Source organism: Rhopalosiphum padi, chromosome 1, assembly GCF_020882245.1.
Source record: "Rhopalosiphum padi isolate XX-2018 chromosome 1, ASM2088224v1, whole genome shotgun sequence".
In the NCBI taxonomy this organism is placed as follows: Eukaryota; Metazoa; Arthropoda; class Insecta; order Hemiptera; family Aphididae; genus Rhopalosiphum; species Rhopalosiphum padi.
The window spans coordinates 20,739,494-20,761,536 of NC_083597.1; the positions used below are offsets into that span (position 1 = coordinate 20,739,494).

The 22,043-nt window shown below is 27.2% G+C and overlaps 1 protein-coding gene and 1 pseudogene across 1 annotated transcript in view; one reads left to right on the plus strand and one right to left on the minus strand.

Moving 5' to 3' along the window:
- Window positions 1-497: 497 nt before the first annotated feature.
- The window catches only part of LOC132917261 (uncharacterized), a 76,326-nt gene continuing 54,780 nt past the window's right edge, over window positions 498-22,043 (minus strand). Inside the window, exons 3-4 of the mRNA XM_060977910.1 lie at window positions 6,713-6,880; window positions 498-2,739 (exon numbers count right to left, since the gene is read on the minus strand). Coding sequence (XP_060833893.1) covers window positions 2,594-2,739; window positions 6,713-6,880 — 314 coding nt within the window. The 3' untranslated portion in view covers window positions 498-2,593. The remainder of the gene's footprint in view (window positions 2,740-6,712; window positions 6,881-22,043) is intronic.
- LOC132918481 (uncharacterized protein MCAP_0864-like) lies at window positions 9,601-13,040 on the plus strand (annotated as a pseudogene).

The window sequence follows — 22,043 nt, forward strand, 5'->3', positions numbered from 1 at the left end:
TATCAGTTGAGAAGTGTAATTAAGAATATCAGTCAAATATCAGTTCATTTAAATTTATAATACTATGAAATCAAGTCAAAATCGATAATTCTATTTTTGCCATAAAATCAATATGATATATATTTATAAATGTACGTGCCATATATAAAAGTATTGCAAATTTGAATATTTTATATTCTGAACTCATATTATTATGACAATATTATGTTAAACCAATGGTTTTTCTCCGCGTAAACTCGCGTACGAAAAATATTATATGATATCACCGTTATGTATAATAATACAATGAATCGTATATTTCGTATTTGAAAATGTGTGAAACTCATTAAGTAGTCAATATAAAATAAAAAACAATAAATTTTAGTTGAATTTTTTTTTTTTATAAAATTACAACAAATTTCTTGTTTTTTTTTTTTTTTTTGAAGGTGTCGTTAAGGAAAAACTGATTAGTGATCAGCTTGTTTATAGTCACCACACACATTTGAATAAATAATGAATAGACAGCTATACAGATTTATTATGATATTATTTATAACAATATTATATCAATATAGAAGACAATATTATTATTTCCATTGTAAACCACTACAGTTTTTGATACTATAATTAGTACATGTCTTATGTCTATTAAACATACTAATATAATATATTGTTCCACAGATTACACAATTAAACAGTTTAAAAAAAATGATTTTATTATTAATTGGTCTTAGTATATATTATTATTATATAATAGGTATATAAGTTATAAACATATACATACACATGTAATTGTTGCTGTATAATTACTATAGCGTACGATTTATGAATATTTTATGCTTGGATACGAATCTCCACTCTCATCATAATTACTAGTAAATTATATTTTATAAATTCAACTATTTTTTTTTCATAAGTATTAATTTATTTTACAATTTTTTTAAACAGATTTTGGAATTATTGAATGAAATGTGGAAGAATTACCTTATAAAATAAGGTTACATTCTACGATGTATACATCCCATTATGCGTGTTATGAGTTATGACTTACAAATTTACAACATGATTTGTATGTCAAAAAACATTAAGTGCTATCGTTGGATTGTTATCGGTAAAGTTTACACATTTATTTAATATATTAGATACAGTATTGTGGACATAGCATACAGGAAATGTATAGTATATAATATAATTTTATGATTTAGATTCACACGGAGATAAAATGTTGTTTCGTTAATATATTTACTACGTCACTCGTTACTTTTTTTTTACCAAATGCTATGATAATACATTTTTTAATCTTTTTTAGTGATGTGAATACATATTATGATCGTTGTTATAATTATAGAGTTATTATATAAATATTAAATACGATCCATGTGGAGTAACGCCACAGGAGAATTATTTCAGGATTTCAATGAGTAAAATATAATAATCGTTGATTGAATAATGCGAATATTATTATAAATAAAAATAAAAATGAAATTAATCTTCACAGCGGCAATGGCGACTATTATAGTGTAATATTTTATTATTACGTGGTTTATTGTACATATCAGAACTTTCACGTGACAATGACGACGACCGTATCGCGGTGGTCCTGCAATTAATAATTTTTCGATGACGCGATTTTCGTTTTTTGCACACACATAATGTTATCATAACAATATAATCGAAAAAGAAACGCGTCCCATATCATATTATTATAATAAATAATAATATCCGTCCGTGTCTTCGCAGTTCGCGGTATACAGCTATTTAAATAATACATATTATTTATACATTCAACATTGTATTAATTACTACAAAAAGTACGGATATACATAAAATCATCGATATTAAATATTAAACTTATATTTTAAAATTTGTGTGAGATTTTTGCGTGAATATAGTAACAATATGTACTATGTAAAATATAATATTACTATCAACACGCGATGACGAGGGTTCGTGTTATATTTTAGCGTCTTGTAAAATGTTTAATGACACCGATTCATTACTACACACATCAAACAGCAGACGCGTAATGGAATTCCTGTCGTAGAACGTCTGCGGATCTCAGCAGTATAGGTATACCGAGCTAGGGAGGATGTGACACGTCGAGACTCGAATATTTGCATTAGAGACGGTTCTCTTGGGTTTTATCAATCGCCACGTAACTACGCGTGACGTGATTTGCTCTGACGTCATGACTAATTGACGGTGTTATGGGTTGGAAATTGACGGGGTGCTTTAAGTACGCCGGGCGAACCATTTATGAACATCGCTGGATGAGCACGCGAGATGTTGAGACGCGTGTCACGCGATCGTCAAGAGTAAGAGACGACAAGGAATCTTCAGTGAAGGACACATATTCAATATTATGATTATGGTAGTAATAATGATGATGATGATGATGATGATGATGATAATAATAATACCTAATAATAATATAGTAATAATTATAATAATAATAATAATATTGGTTTAGCTATAACAACGCGAGTGGGGCCGTTCAAATTACATATAAATATTTCTGTTTACGCAATCCGAGTAAAACACTCGTATGTAGGTGGTCGTAGTAGGTAGTATGCTTAGGTATGTGTATGATGTATGAGTGTATACTATTTCCATGTTAAGTGCGTACGCTTATCTCTTGTCTCTTCTTGCACCGCTGTCGAGCCAAATAGCAAAGAGCTATCGTTATCAGTATGACTATGGCTATGCTCATTCCGATGCTGATCCATATGACTTCCTCGTTGAAACCACCAGACGCGTGCCCTGTAATAGACATGTCAAGCATAACTTAATGTGAGATAACCAGACATTGCAATAATCGTCAATCACCGCTAATTTGAGGGAAAAAATAAGATTTTTTTATCAAACTTAAAATAATACCTATACGATAATATACATGTAAACATCACCATATATACATGAATAATACGATATCATAATTGGGATTTCTGTTTTTAAATTACTTGACTGTTAGTATTACTAACATTTAACAAAGTTATATTCTTTGAAACTACGGACTAGAAATTAATTAAATTATAACGAAAAGTATTAAAGAATAACTTTGGTTAACTTATTTAAATATTTTGGTGAAAATAGAGATGTAATAAGGAAAACGAATAAATGGAATTTTAAAACATCTAAGAAAGATCATTATGTATTTATACGATGTAAACATTTTTTTTCAAACGAAAATAACCCAATTTTGTTGTAAATTTTTAAAGAGATGATTTTTTTTAAAATAATTTTGATTTATTTATGTACACCTAAGTAGTTTTTAAATTATTAAACTTTAAATCCCTATATAACCTACTTCAAAGATAATGGTCCAAGATAATAAACTTAGTAGATATGATTATTAAGAAATTAAAGTTATTAATAATGATTTCTTAAAATTGTTTAAGTATACTTAATATTTCATTAAATATTTAATTTACGTGAAAAATAAATGTATATCTTTTATTATTAAAAATTAAAATATTTGAATATCTAGTCGTTATATTATGCTCGAAGTGGGAGATTTTTAAAGGGTGTTTATTGTATGAAACAAAAATAATCATTCATTGTAGAAATAGCTTATTAAAATTCTGATTAACGATTTGCAGTAAAATCTAAGATGCGCGGTTTTCTATTGAAAAAAAAAAAAATTGTATTGCCATGGTATACTTCAATGGTTTAGTATTTTAATAAATATTTTAAAATAAAGTTTTAAATTTTTAATGCTTAAATATTACTTAAAAATCCCAAAAATTAGAATTTGAATGGATGTATTATTTAGGAATAGAATGGAAGAGAGTATGTTTGGTTTAACAGTATCACCCGATGTATACGTGATATTTGATTTTAATTTTTTATGAGGGAGTTTGAACGAATAATAAAAATATTTATAACGAAGAAAAGTTGAGAAAATTGCCTCGAGATTATTAACGTTTTTCATACATTCTGTTATTATATAATTCATAATATACGTTGTGCGTAGGAAGAACATCGTGATTTAAAAGTAGATTCAACCAAACGGAAGACGGATACAACAACCATTACCATTTTCTTTGTTTTTACAGAAATACGTCATAATATATAACATTTTTTAGGTAATTTCTCAGTGATTTGTTTAAAAAATAAAATATTGTTAACAACCGAGGATTTTGAAATAAAAGTACATACAGCTGAGTACCATTTCGCTTAATTGGTCGTAAATTATTTTCTATTGAAATAATATAGCTACAATTAATAATGAAGATATCAGTTACCTACGTAAAACATATATTTCATGTGCGCATCCATCGCAACTGCGCAAAATATACCGAAACATAATTTAGAAATAAATTCTGTGCCTCTGCTCTCACGACAAAATATTATGCTTTTCAGAATATTCTATCAGTAGGCTGTGATAAGTGTATTATTTGTATGTATAAAAAAAAGAACTGTTAAATAAATAGTGTAGCCATTGGCAATGGTATTTGTCGAGATAGACGACCATTAACATTATAATATAATATTATATAATATGCAACATGGGGATACAATATTATAATAAAGATATAAGATAATATATATGTATATATCATTTATTTTAGTGTGTAAGTAACTAACATAAGTAGGGCCTGAGAAGCAAATTGTGCTGAGGTAATACAATATTATGTTATTTAACGGCGCCGTTTCAGGCTCGAACACGCGGAGAATCGCTCTGCTGTCTTAGAGTTCTGTAGAAGTGTGCGTTTGACGGTCCGTACGCGATGAGGCGAACGGCTATTACATACGGACCTCAGTGGATGATTGCATGTTTGTTTTGATGTAATAAAAGTGTTTCCGACCATAAGTTGTGTTCAACTTTCTTACAATTGTTTGACTTTGTACCTTCACGACTTTACAGCGCCCGGGTATTAATATCATTATGGTCATAAAGTCTAAAAGGAACATACGCGAAACAGTAAACGTATATGCCACCGTACTTCTACACATAAGTTAACAGAGCTGGCCAAATTGAATTCAGGATTATAGTCATTAGTTGTTAAGAGTGTACATGGGTAAGGTGTCGTAGGTTTAAGCACGTGTCACTCAATACGAGTGATCGACACAATGTAACATAAAATAAAAAGAATCATTAATAATTATAAATAAAAACGTACGAATTGAACAGTCGTAAGTTATATTAATGACTAACATTTTTATTAACTCTACTGAATGTTGGTCGCCTAGCTATTTACTACGAATGTATGAACACAAAAATAGCATATTATTACATTATAATTACGTATGAAAAGAATGACTCTATAACCCTTTATATATTTATAACTCTACAGTTTTCTGTCAGTTAATTTCTTTACAAAATATAATCCATCTAGAATTATGAACTATTTAACATCAATCGACATACGACGCAATCCATCATTATAACTTTGAGTAAAATCAAATAATTCAATATCACTACACAAGTTAGGATTAACCTCTAATAGTTGAAAGTTTCGGAAGACGTCACTAGTACAACACGCTGGTGCTGTTTTTATTGGGTAATTCAGAAACTTTTGATTACGACTATCACGATGGAGTACGATGTACGAACAATTACCATACAGTACACATCATATTATATCTATATTTAAAAAAATCTTAAACTACGACATTATTTAAAAACGTAATAAAATGAATTATATATACATATATTTTTTTTTTTTTTTTATAGGAATTAAAACCGCATTATTTAATTACTTAAGTCCTGAGTTTTTGAGTATAATTGAGGACCATATTTTAAATACTTAGATTTGTTATATCGTTTAAGAATTGTTCTATGGCAATATCAGTTTTTTTTTATCAAAAGAGAATCATTTTCATTCAATCAATTGTTATTTTGAAATTTCTAAATAAAAATTTGAACTAGTCAGTATTTTAAATATTTAATCTATGTACTAAGGATAGTTGGTCTACGATAATTGGTTTGGAATCGACAGGAACTTTGATTATTTGAAAATTATAGAAATAAATAATATTAATTAATAAACATTTTATTATTTTTTTAAATTGTCTGAATATAATAAATTCTAGATCCAATATTATATACATATTTCATTTTTGTAAAACCATTTTTTAGAACATTTATCTTTAGTTTATATACATTTTAACAACTCAGTTTATAATCGTTCGAATTTATATTTAGATAATATGTTCGTGAATTTTTTAAACGTATCAATAATTACTTAACAAGTAAAAATCTATTCCTATTAAAAATAAATAAATTTGTATCACTAGAAGACATTTTTTAATAGTACCTATATAAAATCTAAATAATTAAATATAACAAAAGTTAGAACTTGATTAATTTAATTGTTAATGAAAACGTAGTGAGCATGGTTGGTGAGCCACTTGGTGTACGAATTCAACCCAAACAATACCGAATCACTGTTGACGACGATATAATTCGAATTACCAATTAAATAATTGTTTTAATATATTTTATTCACATAAATGGGCTTTTAAAATAATAATAAAATATTAATATTACAGTGACACAGGAATTTCAACAGTTGTATTAAACTATAATGAACACGGTATATTTTTTTTACTGCTGCTCTAAGTGATGACCACTAACATATTGTAAAAAATTTTTAAACAACCTGTGGCTCCATTTCTCGTTAAAAATCTATTACTCAATAGGCTATAGTTAAAATATAATAACCTTTGGCGACGATAATATAATATAACGACGTGTCATACAACCGCCGGACATAATATCAGTATTTACCGTCACTAGATCCACCCGAATTGTGTACGCCGACACCTTTGCCGGCCACTCTTCCTCCGACCGGCATTATCGATTTCCAGAGGACAACCGCTGGTGCGTAACTTTTGAAAATCCCTACTGCGACTTTCCCCAGTCGCCACCGCCACCGCCGAATGATTGATCCGTTATCTAAGTAACAAATAATAACTATAATTATTGTAATAATTCTGTGATACTGGGATGTTCTATATAACATTAAATAGGAACACAATACAATGCATATTATAGCGGTGTATAATTTATTATTTTATATTAAAGTATATATACATTTTGAACACAGTCGAGCCATTTTTCATCTACGGAAATCGATCTGTAACAATAATAAATTATGCCGCTCCAGACGTATCAATATACTGATATTATGGTATCGCACTTCGCACGTCTCAGGTCAGATTTTTTTCCAACGTCACAATGTTATACTAATAATATATTCAATACTTTATTTACTCATACGTGGTTGTAGGATTTTTGTACGGTATATTCAATTGACTTTTGACTTATATTATAAAATATTTAAGTTACGTTTTGAGAATTCGTTGGTATTACAAAAATATGTATTTACCAGATGATTTTATTATATTTTTCATATTATAACACTCCCCTAAAGCTCCTTCGTTATTTCTAAAGTGTAACTTCTTTCAGTTATGTGGTTCTAATACAGTAATGCTATCCTGATATAAAACCGCCAAAGCAGAGTATATTTGTAGTGATCGAATCTAAGGGATAAGGATTATAGTCCAATCCAATCAAAAATATGGTACGTGCAAGAAATATTTATTATTTTCTCTATAGTGATTCGTAATTGTTTTTTTTTCGAATACACGTTGTTAATACATACTATTTGAAATTAAATTACTTTACTCTCGTACTCTCGTATAGGATCTAATTTATTGTTACTTGGGTGTTTTCTGTTTAAGTTCAAATAAAATTATTACTAACCCTTAAGAAATATATATGAGTAACAATCAGCACGATAAAGATTAATAGCTTTGAAATGGTTATTGAATTCTATAATATGTGTCAATTCTTTAATATCAATTTATAAGTTTTCCGATCTGAATGCTTACTTATGATGTATAATGAAATATTAGTGAAATAATTTTAGTAGTTTGGTTGTATTGATGATAATCATAATATTTAGTTTTTTATTAAGTGAACATGCCTTTTATGTAATTCAATCGGATATTTTGTCATATGGGATACAATTTCATCGTCCAAATATTGTTGTCATAATGTAACTACAAATTCTCTAAATTATGACACGTCATTAGTACATTAGTCGTTCAGAAAATAACTATCCGATTAGAAAAAAAAAAATCTTTGGATACTATATATTCATATTCTACTATACTCTGTACCAGAGGTTGCCAACTTTTTTTGACTCGTGGCACCCTTAGTCATTTTCTAAAAATTCGGAAGCACCCTATGCCCCCTATGGCCTATAGACTAAAAATACATTTCGAATAATTTTGCTGCACCCTAAATAAATTGCACGGCACCCTGGTTGGTTGGGAATATCTGCTCTATATCTAACTGTTTGATCTATTCTCGTCATATGCATATCTATCGTCAGGAAAGCTGATTCATGTCATCGGTGTTAAGCTTTTTTAGCTCGAAGATTCTAGTTGTAGCTTACAAAAACACCAAATAAATACGAGTTGTATATCAACGCTGAACGCTCAAAGTATTTTGCGATATTTTTCAATAAACAATATTATTAGGGAAAACGATATTAATCTTAATCTTCAAATAATATTTATTGAGTTTAATCCGTTAAATGGGCATTATACGCATTAGTTAAATATAATGTTACACGTTTCAAGTGATAATACATTGTTTGATATATTTGTATTTACATTCATATATTACTTTTTGAATTAATATTTATCCATGAATTCGCTTTATGTTTGAAAAATAACGTACCGCTTAATTCTGTATAGTTTTTTTTTCAATAAAATACCAAATCAAGTATCTAAAGAATCGAATTAAATACATAATATAATATAGTTTCCCAAATATATATACATAACAAAAGATTTTAAAAAAGAATTCAAGAATTGTACTCAATATAATAATAATAATAACATACGTATGTATGTACAATACGTATGTACATAATTGTACTTTATTATGTCCAAACATTCAAAAATTTAATTTACGTGTAATTATTATACAACACTACTTGTTATTTTATCCACGAATTTCTGCATTGAGTGGTATTTTTTTTTTTTGGAATAACAAAGATTTAACATTTTAAACAATATTACAGACCAGAAGTATATTATAATCCTGTATTACTTGAGCAAGAATTGGATATAATCAAAAAAGAATTCGATTAACTTAAATATAAATGCTCGGAACTTGATAAAGAAAATTAAATGTTAAAAACAGAAATAAAAACAAAGAAAAAGAAAAAATAGATTTAAGTAATTTATATAAAGTAGGTATTATTTTGAATATTAATTCCGAGAATAACTTTATATACCGACATTAACGTTTTACCTCTCTCCGACGAACAAAAGATTGTTTTATAGGTACTTCTATAATATTTTTTACATATAATTTAAGGCTAAGTTTGAACTAAAGTTGATGAGGAATAACTCACTGTCAAATTAAACGAAATTGTTCCATTCAAACGGGTAAACTAAATTGTTAAGCTGAATATTCTTATTCGTATTAAAAAAAAAAGTAAGGATTAAACTATTGTAAAATACTTTTATTTTTAAAAAAGGTTATTTTGAAAACACTCAATTCTAGATAAAATATTATTTTTTTTTATAAAACATACAAAAATCAACTTAAAATATGAGTGTATCTATTATTTATATTTAAAGCACAGATAAACCATCATGCAGACGAATTACGTTTAAAAGAAATAATAATTAAGTACAGTATTGACATTGACAAGAGAAAATAAAATATTGACGACTAATATTGAAAACGCTTTAGTAAGATAAATAATTTAATATTGTTATTTCCAAATTGTACCTATTAAATTTAAAGAAATGTATATTTTATTTAAAATATAAATTAAATATACATTTTTCAATCTACTTATCACAGACAAAATTGGACAATTTTGAAAAAAAAGGTTGTAGGTATTTCTCGAAAAAAAATATAAAAACCATAAAATATAAGGAGTGTTTAGAATTAAAAACTAAATATTCAAGTCTACTATACTAAAATAATGCTTTAAAATCAAAATTGGTGATTATTATTTTTATTTTTACTATTAATCATATTATACATAAAATAATTAATTAGTTAATTTCTTTATTTTAGAATGATTCAGAAGAATTAACCACAACAATGGAAATAATGAAAGCCAATGAGCGTTCGACGAGCAAACAGATTAATATATTTAAACGAATAATAGCAGCAGAGCAAGTGGAGAATCAGAAATTAATAGACATTGCTGTAATTAAAAAAGAAAAAACATTTAAAAATTTAAATTTTAGAACTTACATTGTATAAAATAATATATGATATATATTTTAGCAACAATTGGAGAAACAAAAAAAAAGTATATATATATAATATATAAACACAAGAGAGGACATAACATTAATAAAGTTTAAATTAGGAAAATCCATGACTCAGAATCTTAATTTGACAAAAAAATTTAGTAACCTTGATTGTCCTTTCGTAAGATAGTATCCAACAGTTAATAGAGATTTTACTTTATTAATTCCTACTAAAAACCTAAATATAATATCAAGGAAAATGTAATTAATTAAAATTTATTTATTTGGTAACTCAGTGAATAAAATTGAATAAGAAGAGGGTGAAAAAAGATCATAATGAGTGATTCTTTTAATAGTAAATACTATTGATTTTAAACTAGTTGTTGATTAGCTATAAGTATTTAAAAAATATGTTGTTTTTAAGTTTTTTACCATTCCACTTAATACTCTTGTTTCATAACTCATCAATACTAATTTATACTTAATTAAAAATTATCTCATTGTTTGATTCCTAAATATACAAATTTCTGAAAAATAATTCTGCTTCGTAGTATGAAATCAAAAATATATTTTGTTATTTAAAAATATTAAAAAAATTATAGTGATATCACAATATAAGTTTTTCTTTCTATGTTGTTTTATAACGAACAATTGCAATCAATTAAACCAAAATATTGGAAAAATTTAAATATTTTTCGTTTATCGGAACAGTTAGTATTTACTCGCCATTATATTTACAGTAGGTACTCGTACTTATGTATTTACATAAAAGTAAATTCAGAATTTTTAACTAAATCGATTTTTGGTAATTAATTTAATCATATTTATTCACAAATTTAATTTAAAAATATTTAGATCATAATACAAATTAATTTTTATCGTAATTTTTTTAACTTTAACCGATATCCATATCAATATTATAAACAATATATTGTACCTATTAGGCACTCACAACTCATAAGAATAAGGATCCAAATTAATTCAATATTTTTAAAGTATGTTAAAAGTACACAATTTGTAGTAATATTTTTGGGTTCAATCGTAAGGTTTAAAAAAGTATTAATATAAAAATATGTGAGATTAAAATATGTTTTTGGTTTTCTAGTAATAATTTTCTTAATTTTCTGAAGAAAAGAAATTAATATTGGAATTGGTCTGTTTTTCTTATAAATATCTCACATGTATATTATATATACATTAAAATAAATTTGTTTTTTAAGTACTTAATACTAATTTTACTCTACAGTACCGGTCAAAATATTGTCAAGTTGAAGATAAGGAATCAAAAATAAAATGTGGTTAATTTTATATTAAATTCAATACCTATATTATTAATAATTATGAATAGGATTTAATTTTAATAATAGGCAAAATTTACAAAATAATTACGTATCTTCTACAGACATTTTTTTCAAATTATATTCTCAAATATTATTGAATTTGCATATTATTATTTTTTTGGATTATTATAATATTATGCATTGATAGGTAAGTAAGCCGAAAATATAAATCAAAACTCTATAAACTATTAATATTTAAAAATTAATTCCCTGATTAATTCTAAATTTTAATTGGCTGAGAGAAAGTATATTAGACATTAGTTACAATGAATAATAATATAACCATATATTTTTAACCGATTCAAAACAACAATTTTGATTATCAATGTAAACTATTAAATAGACAATCGACTTTGTCATGCAAAATAATACAATATTATAATTTGAAAATATAATCAATGAAAAAGGCACGTATTACCTTGTTATTAATTCATTTGTCTAACATACTAAGAAATAATGATGCCAATTATAGTTTATTTTTATTTTTTCAGAATCTGTGAGAGCGAATAAAATACTTCAAGATGTGGAACAAAAAAAAAAAAATGACGAATTACAAAATAAAACCGAACAGCTAGAAAAATGCACAGAAAATATTGTAACGCAATTACTTAATAATGATAAATGTAAAAAGCTACAACAATGTGAAGTAGACAAAATGAAATAATCTATTCAAGGGGTAAAATCATTTTCTTATGATAATATATGAGTTATTATAAATTACTAATAAACTTCGTACTTAATAACATTTTAGTATTGGACAATGTTTTCTAATTGAAAACAACTAATTTACTAATAATTTATGTAAATAATAATACTTTTATTAGCTCATTGAAGTACATTATATTTTAGTTTCAAAAAATAATCCATAAAATACAAGAAGAATTGAACAACACTAATCAAAAAAACAATGAATTGACCAACTCAATTAAACGAATTCGGACCCAAAGTGAATTTGATCACACAATTAAATTAAAATATATTAACGATGCAAAATATGAAATACAAAAACTGTCAAATCATATAGCTTATAATTTATAATATACGTGTTTAATATTGCTAATAAGACGTAGGTTTTCAATATATTTGAACCACTTTGTACAAACAACAACTATGTAAATATCTATTTTTAGATTTGAAAATAAATGTCTTTCCAAGTTGAAAGATGATCATAAACTATTAAAATTTAATTTGATGACTGAAGAACGGAGATTAGCATACTCTCAAAATAAATTTAATAAATTGTTCAACGAAAAAGAAAGCAAGATAAATACAATGAGAATACCTGGAGTATTAAAAAAAAAAAAAAACTTTAATTATATTTTAAAATTAAATATTCAATGCGTGTAACAGATTGTAGTCCCAGAATTCAAAGAAAGTCGACGTATAAATGATATGTTAACTAGAAAATTAATAAAAAATCACTCAGAAATAGGAAAATTAAAGCAGACAACCAACCAGCTAAAGCGTAAAAAAAATATTGGATAGTTGGGTACTTGGGTAGAATTGCATTCATTTCTTTTACGACATCGAATTCACATTCCTTAATAAGATTTTAAACTTTGCTTTTGCATGATCACGTCGATTTTGTTTTGTGTTCGTGAAAATTATACCATTTTTTTATTTGAAGTTTTTATTTCGTCATATTTTTACATCAACAGTTACAATTACATTGAACTTGTAAGTATATTCAAATTTGTATAAATATATTTACATAGGTATTATAATATTATTACCTATACTAGATAAGCTTGCCGGTGTGGAGAAATGAAATATTGAATTGAATGAAGGATTACAAAATATTTTCCTATTAAAAACAATTATTTGTAATTGCACATAAAACGAAATATAACCACGGTTTTATTATACCAGAAATGTGTCGATAAAATGCGTTTGAATCGAGCTGTTAGTGAAATCGTTATTTGTATACCATATTGTCTACTCTATTATGATTTTTGGTCCTGGATTAATACCTTATACCTATATACTATACAGTGTATATATAATATTATAATATACGTAGTATACGCACTTAAATAATTGGTTTATGATAGTAATGGATTGGAATCCCTACCTACCTTATATACCTTTATCTAGTGATTAATTAGTAATGGACCAATAAACAAGGTTTAACAATAACATTATCTGCTCGCACCATAATGGCAAAGGCGGATAGTTGTTTCACGAGTTGGGCATTATAATTTTAGAATTGGTTATTCGCATTGACAGTAAACTTCGGTTGTACACTAATATTGTACCTATAATCATCGACTGTTTCGGAAAAACAATCTTTTAAAATTTTATCCTTTGTCAAGTGTGGTGGTGCACTATCTGTACGATGTCGCGTGAAGTATGTTCATCACTAGTGGTAGTGTGTATAACCGACCAGAGTGCGCTTTCCACATTTTCATTTAGTGTTTTATTTTTCCCCGATTATTATTATGTTTATTATTTATTACATCTTATAGAATTTTATTAATAATTCAATATTTTTAAGGTTTTTATTGCCATTTTACCATAGGCACTTTTACTAGATATACTTAATCGCTACAATTTGTATAAATGAGGTCAATGGACGTCCCTCGGATGCTTGAATAATTAAAGGAGAAAATATTCTGCGTATAATTTTTGTTATTTCGCCATTAAGCTCTTCAGGCAACATATTTTTTTGAGTCGTTTAAAAATCTATTAATGATACCCATCATCGCCAGTATTTAAATACAAATGTTGCTATAGTTCTTTTTAATCTTTTCACACTGAGTTGCGGTTAATATTATACCTGCGGTATGTTCCCGAGTAATATAGCCATCACACTGTCGTCCTTATTTTTATTAGTGGACCCTGACATTAAATAGGTAGTCTTAAATTGTAAGGGTAAAGTACGGATTTGAGTAATTATATAATTTTTATCATTATAATGATTTTTAACCAGTATAAAGAAGGGGACAAACAAAACAGGAGGACGTAAAACACCGCGCCTCTATGTATATTATTTCAATATACAAACAAAATGTGTAGTATAAAGTTTTTGAAATAAAAAAAAAATAGAGGCTGTCATTCCGCACTAAATATTAGATATTATACATCAATATGATATATTGAACAAATATTATTGTCCTAAAACTCTACACAGACTATAAAAATATTCTAATATTGTTTTAATACATACCTATCAGATATTTGATATAGTAGAACATTATTACCAATGTATTGTATTGATAAGTATAAATTATGGAAATTTTGGGCTTGGAAGAAAATGAAAGTATCTCGCTTACACATACCAACGCGTTTATATAAGTCTATATAATATATATTATATAATAATAATACAACTGTATCTATGGCTTATATATTTTTTAGGTTGCTAATTTTCTAACCGGGGAGTCTCTTATATGTATAGTATATATATATAGGTACAAACTACTATTGGCGATGTATAATTAATTCCTGAAGGCTTAAACTGAGCTAATGGCTTTCCGGGAAAGTGGCTTTTTGTCATGTACATGAAATCGCATAAAACACCTTTGGCGTGTGGAGAATTTCAATTAACACTATTATTATATATTATTACACCGAAAACACCGTAGAAAGAAAAACTAACCGAAATGGTAAAAACAATTTTGTTATCAGTTATCTCAATCAACAAATTTGTGCATTAATGACAAAAAAAAGTTAATTCAAATCTAACACATTAATTTTATAAAAATGGCCAAGACCTTTATTTCGGATTTAATAAATCTATAAATTATACTCTTCTATAGAGACTAAAATTTATTTTATGTGCGTAAATCGACAAAAATACTTAAGTTCACCATTTTCGTAATCCGAAATTGTTTGGCTAATAATATTTATTAATCTCTTATTGTTAGACCATATTTTTAAATCCAAATAATGCGGGATTATTTAATTGATGAAATGAGAAAAATAATTTTTAAATCATAATAGTTGTTTATTTTGGTGACATTTTTACATATTATGTATTACACACTTAATAGTTAATAGTATATACTATTGAATAGGTTCGTTTTGTCGTAAATACGTTAACAATCCCAAAGCAGTTCGATATTATAATAATAATATGTATAGGACCTTATGTCGTTTCAGTTCATGATGGCGATCCCGAGGTCGCTAATATCTATACGCTCTATACGCATGACCACGTTCCGAGTAGCATAAAACAGAAGATAGAGTTATAATATTACCAACTTGCGGACTACGACGGTGCATATAATATATTACACTAACTGGCGCGATGGCACCATGAAAATGCCAAAAACACAAAATCACTTATATTCTCAAATGATCTATTTAGATTGAACGATCACTATTAAATTCTCGCAGACGGCCAATATATAATACTATGTACAAACATAATATTGGGTAAACAATATCACGTTCGCTCGTTCGGACCACGTTCGCTCGTATCGAATGGCTACATAAATATTAAATGTTCTGTTGGTCTTGAATGTCTCGATAGTTTACAACAGTTGGGTTTAAGTTACGTAGATTGTCCACAGTTCTAATAAAATATACACTACAGAGGACCACGAGAATAATTGTTTATAATGCTATATTAGTATATATGATTACGGTAGGTATGCAAGTTTGAGAGTTTAAGACACACACACACACACAATACAGTAAATTGATGATTGAACTTCGTGGCACTATAACTATATTGTACGCACTACGACTACACTACTACCCACATAACTGTAGTATTATGTTAAAAAATTATTTACAAAATTCGAGAAATACACAGAAGGGGTATAAATGATAATTAAGTAAAGTTTAAATACGTCGGTCCGATGTAACGAACCGTATAGTCTGTCGGGCAGGTATATATACCTACTTCGCCGAGTACATAATAGTATTATACGCAATATACACCGTATAAACTTAGTTATATTTTACATTTTTTGTTTCGCGTGACGAGAAACCTACCGATGCTGCGGGTGATTGTTGTTATACAGCACATATGCCACCGCCCGACCTTTTTATCCGTTTGTTTGTGTATGACGTTTTCCGCACAACTCATCGATCGTAAAAATCGTGCGTAACACAGTGTGTTGTTTACTACCCTTTTGAATTGAATATGAGATATGCATTTACGAATATTTACAATACACGTATATATATATATATATATATATATTAATAATATGTTTGGTTCTTCAAAACGACAGAATCGAGAAAATTGCATAACGCCTACGGAATACCGTACCAGAGTACATAATGTATCGAGCACAGGGACGTCCCGAAGAGTCACGATTTTCAGTAGGATTTATTTGCACGACACGAAAGTGATAAAATACACATATCCGTTTACTTCTTGCGCATCCGATATTATATAAATTCGTTTCCTGCAGGGGTGCGTTGTAAAATGTACATACTAAATAGCCGCGGGTACATATCACTATAATTTATCGCGCAATTTTTCAACAAACCGACGAAGCTGTGAATTATTTTTTATCGCCTCGCATTTTGAGTAATAGCCGATATAGGTATTGGGATTCCGCTGTGCGTCGCGTTGTACGTATTATATTATTATGTATATAAAAAAAAAAAACACGTATAATAATCAAACGGAGTAGAAGGAGATCTCGTCACGGTTCGGATACACTTTTTATTTGTCGTTAACGCGGAATTCGATGTTTATGAAAATATCTGCGCGTGATGATACCGTATATTATATCTATAATAATATATAATATATATATATCCTATTCGTCGTTTTGTCCGTCCTATTGAAATCGAGATTCGATTCGAAAAATATAATATTATAAGATAAAATCATTTATTATGATATTCTCTCAGTAATGTCAGATCTCCGGCTGAATGGTTCCATCGTTAATGTTTGATTACATCCAATCTAATTTAATCCCTTCACCCACGCTGAAGATGTTTAGTTCAGTTGTGTGTAGCCAACAAATGAGTGGAAGTTGTTAAGTCAACAACCAACACGTATGTAATAGATATCTAATTATAGAATGTTGTATTTGTCGACTATTCTTCGATTTTATGATTTGTTTTGAGAACAATTTTTAAGTTAGTATATATATAATAAAATGCTATAGGTAGTGTCTTATAGATTTTTTGAAACATTGTATCCTAAGAAAGGGCAGGGAAGATTATAGGACATTTTGCAATTTAAATTAAGAAAACTCAAACTATGATCACACGCTGGTTTAAGTAGGTTTATTGTAGATTGAGTCTTATATGTATCGGAATTGTGGTTAAAAAAATATAGTCTAGATTTCTTGAATATCGGGCCAGTGCGTATATAGACGTCGATTGAGATACTAATGAAATTCTTGTGTTTTGTGAAATATTTTAGATTTATCCATGCAAATAGTTTTCAGTTAAAAAAAAAAGTCAACTCAACTTAATTATTATGAATGACGTTAAACAATTTTTATTTTTTCCATGCGACCAAATACAATATTATAGTATAATATATGGCCGTATAAATTATATATGTATTACAGAAAGGGTTCATTTCGTTTATATAATACAGAGAACCGATAAATGAATAATGCAACTTATTGTCAATGGTAGGGTTCGTATACATATAAAATAATATATATAATAGTATATAGGTAGGTATATGACATAATATTGATTTCTCGGTCTCGTTATTTATCGCTTTCCGCCGTTTTTTTTTTTGTCACTATTTTAGTTTTTGTTCGACACTCACACAAACTATACCCCTGTGGCTCTGTCCATCACCAACTTTAACAGTTAACCATTAAATAATCGCACGGGAAATGGCGAAATGCCGATGCAGGTTCTCGGTCTTACATTCATTGCGGTCTGCTGGTTATCGGCGGCTGACATAAATTGTATTGATTTATTGTTTTCGTCCGGACGACTTGCTCTTTCTCTATTCTCGGCAGTCGTTATGTCATTAAAAAGGTATCGGATCTTACAACTTATACGCACTCGTCTATCCGCAACTCTACATATATCATCTATATCACCTACGTTGATATGTAATGGTAAACGCAATATCACGCGTGGTTCCTTTATACATAAAACATATTTTCGATACGCGGCGGTAAATGCCGGTCTGTCTAAGATATTCTTTGATCATTTTTTTTTTCATCTAATCTACATCGTTTTCTTGTAATAAACATCGCTATAATTTTACCACGAAACTGAAAATAAATTTAAAAAAAAAACCATTTTTTTAATGAAAAACTTCAAAATTAAAAATATGTAATCAAGGAAAATAATCACAATAAAACAAAAATGTACCATGATTGCATAAAATAAAAAAATAAACTATATTAGTCTTGTTTTCAGAGATAGGTACACAATTATTTATGATAATGCACAGTATCATTCTATTCAATTATTTAAATTTCCAAATATTTTATTAAATGATTAACTTTTTTTTTGTTGTTATTTTGTTATTCTGCTCTATCATTTGTAAACTTATATTTCGTTAACTTACAATTTTTTTAAAAAGGTCATGAGGTTCACCGATGAATTCTAGAAGTCAAACATAAATGTGGACATATAATATCATGGATCATGGTAGATTTATTTTTCTAAATTAATTTTGATGGGGTGATACAATTTAATTCTACGACAAATTATTTGTTAAATTAAAATATCTTCTGCTGATAAATGCCCTAAAATTTAAAAAAAAAATATAATGTATTTATTATATATTATTTTTATTATGTTATAATTGTTTATAGGGTTTATAGATTTTTTATATATATATTATAGCTTGGAAATATACTTAACATATTTTTAATTCATTTTTAGTGAAAAACGGAAAGTGGTAGAAAAAGTAAGAGGAGGAAAATGGTATCTCATTATTGAAGAAAAATGTCTACTGACATTTTTTAAAGTGAATTATCGTTGTATCTTTTTTTTCAGTTTTTACGACAAACGTAATTTTATCGTAATTCAAGTACTCAGCTGTGGTACGAGCGTAGGTATCAGTGTAATATGTTTGTGTGTTTGTTGTAAATGGGGACATCTGGTTATGACCGTAGCGCTATAGCCGCTATTATCATTATGATACACCATATTATATAACTTTGTAAAACTTATAATTTAATTGTTTGTCGAAATTATTTCGTGACGTACTGACGTGTATGTAAACATTGTAACTTAACACTTGAACTACTAAATTATTAAGTTACAAGACGTAAGCGTTGTTAACGGAGTGCGTCGTCGTAGGCTTATAAAATACGTGTACTTTTTAAATTTAATATATTATTATACGCAGTACATTTTCCATTTTATGTTTTATTGTTATGATCATCATAATAATAATATACAACTTGTTTTATAACAGTTCAAATTAAATTGACTATGATGCTATATTAAATTTCTAGAATTCCAAAGCCCAAAGGCACATCGTACAATACATCTCACTATTGCAAATTGATTATGATGAACGCATTTATGTTTACTTGTAAACATTCTATGTATACACGCACATTGCATACCTATCAATATTTTTTCAAAATATACTGTTGTTGTAATGAATCGAAATATATGTACCAATAAAAAAAATTCCATCTGAATGATATTATTGTAACATTGTATATAGACATGTAGTAATGCTTATAAATGAGACGATATAATATTTTTTAAGTGAACGTATAAATTCTTATGACGTGGCACTGACATAAAAGTGTGACGAATGTCAACTAATCAGAGCATTTCATGAAATTTAATAATAAAAATCGTATGGAAAATATTGTAGTGTTAATCGTTGCTAACAAAAAACGTATTACGTTAAATTTGTTTTAAAAAATATTGTAATTTGTACTGTTATATATAAATAAAATAATACATTCATAAACAAAAGAAACGATTGAATGTTGAGTTCATATACTGCAAAACGAAAGATGTCATTGCAGATGTTTAAAGCATTTCTTTATGAAAAATACAATATTATAGCACATATAATAGATTTTATAAGAAATTTTATATTTAAAATAATAATATGTTAATCAATTAAGTAAATTAAACTAAATATCGTTTTAAGTTAGAAGAGCCCATCATGTAAAAATATCCGAACAGCTCCTACAAGACCTTCTCTGATTTTATCTATAAAATAAGAATTTTAAAATTATAACTCCCAAGTCCCAACTATTGAAAAAAAATTCTACATGTTGAATTTAATTTCTATCAGTCGTTTGTAACTTGAAAGTACTTCTTAGTTCTTTTGTAAGTTCTAGAAAACTTATTTATAAAAAAAAAACCTACATACGATTCTGTAACCACTTAAATCCAATGGGTACCACTACCACGGTACCACTACTGGGTAACTTCCCCACTCATGATTCCTTCTCTTAAATTTACTTATTGTGCTCATTGTATATTTTTGTATTCGTGTATTAAAAAAAAATCTAGAAAATCAAGTGCTCATAGAATAAGTTAAAAATATAAAACAAATAATTTCATTCTTTAAAATATAAAATGTTTGATTTTTATCACTATTTTCTATTTTAAAATAATTATTGATATAAAGATAACAAAATATTATATTTATTATAAATAAATCTTAAATAAATCTTAATAAGTTACTCAGGTAATAATATCATTGTAATTAAAAAGAAAGACATAAACAATATTACAATTCATTAGTATTCAACTATTAACCATTTTTAATTTATATTGTTCAAACTTCAAAACTAACGATTATTTGTTAAATGTAGGTAGATGGTTTAGAAATTAAATATAGTACTATAATGATAAAAACTTATTATTTATTTTACTAAAATGTTTCTTGTTAGATGACTTGAACAATATAGCTAATAGCTATTCAATATATTTAACGAGCAATTTATTATATCTATAGCCATATAATATTATGAGACATTTCAATCAAAACGCGTCCATTAGACGACAGTGATCTTGTAATTTATTGTTAGTTGTTTACTGTTTGAATCATTGTAGCATTACATCGGAGAGAGTTAAATATGTCGAAAGACGCTCGAAAACTGTTGGATTTATTTCATTGTAATTATATTCTCCGGGGACAAAAGGGATAGAAAAAGTTTTATATTTTAAAGTTCTAACAATCCGCTTGAAGATGCCCGTGATACAAACACACATCACAACAATAAACGAAATTTGCATTCGTGTTTTTGTTTTTAAAATCCCTACTGCTATAAATTCCAAAGAATATCATTGTCATTTTATAGTTTATACGCGTTACGTGTGGTAGCCAATATCTTGTATTGTTATTTTTACTTAGAATGCATTTTGTAGTTACTCTTAGACAATAAATACACATGCTTCTAAAAATAATATTTCTGAAATACTTTTATTAAAAACAGTGAATATTTTTAGGGATGTTGTTTATGTCTGCAATATGTAAGTTATTGAATTATTTCCACGATTAAACGGCTGTAAAGTTAAATATTTTATTCCGAAATGTATTGTGTAGCTAATCAACTGAACTGACATGCCTTCGTGTTTCATATATTTGTGCGACTAAGGAAATGCATAATTATTTAA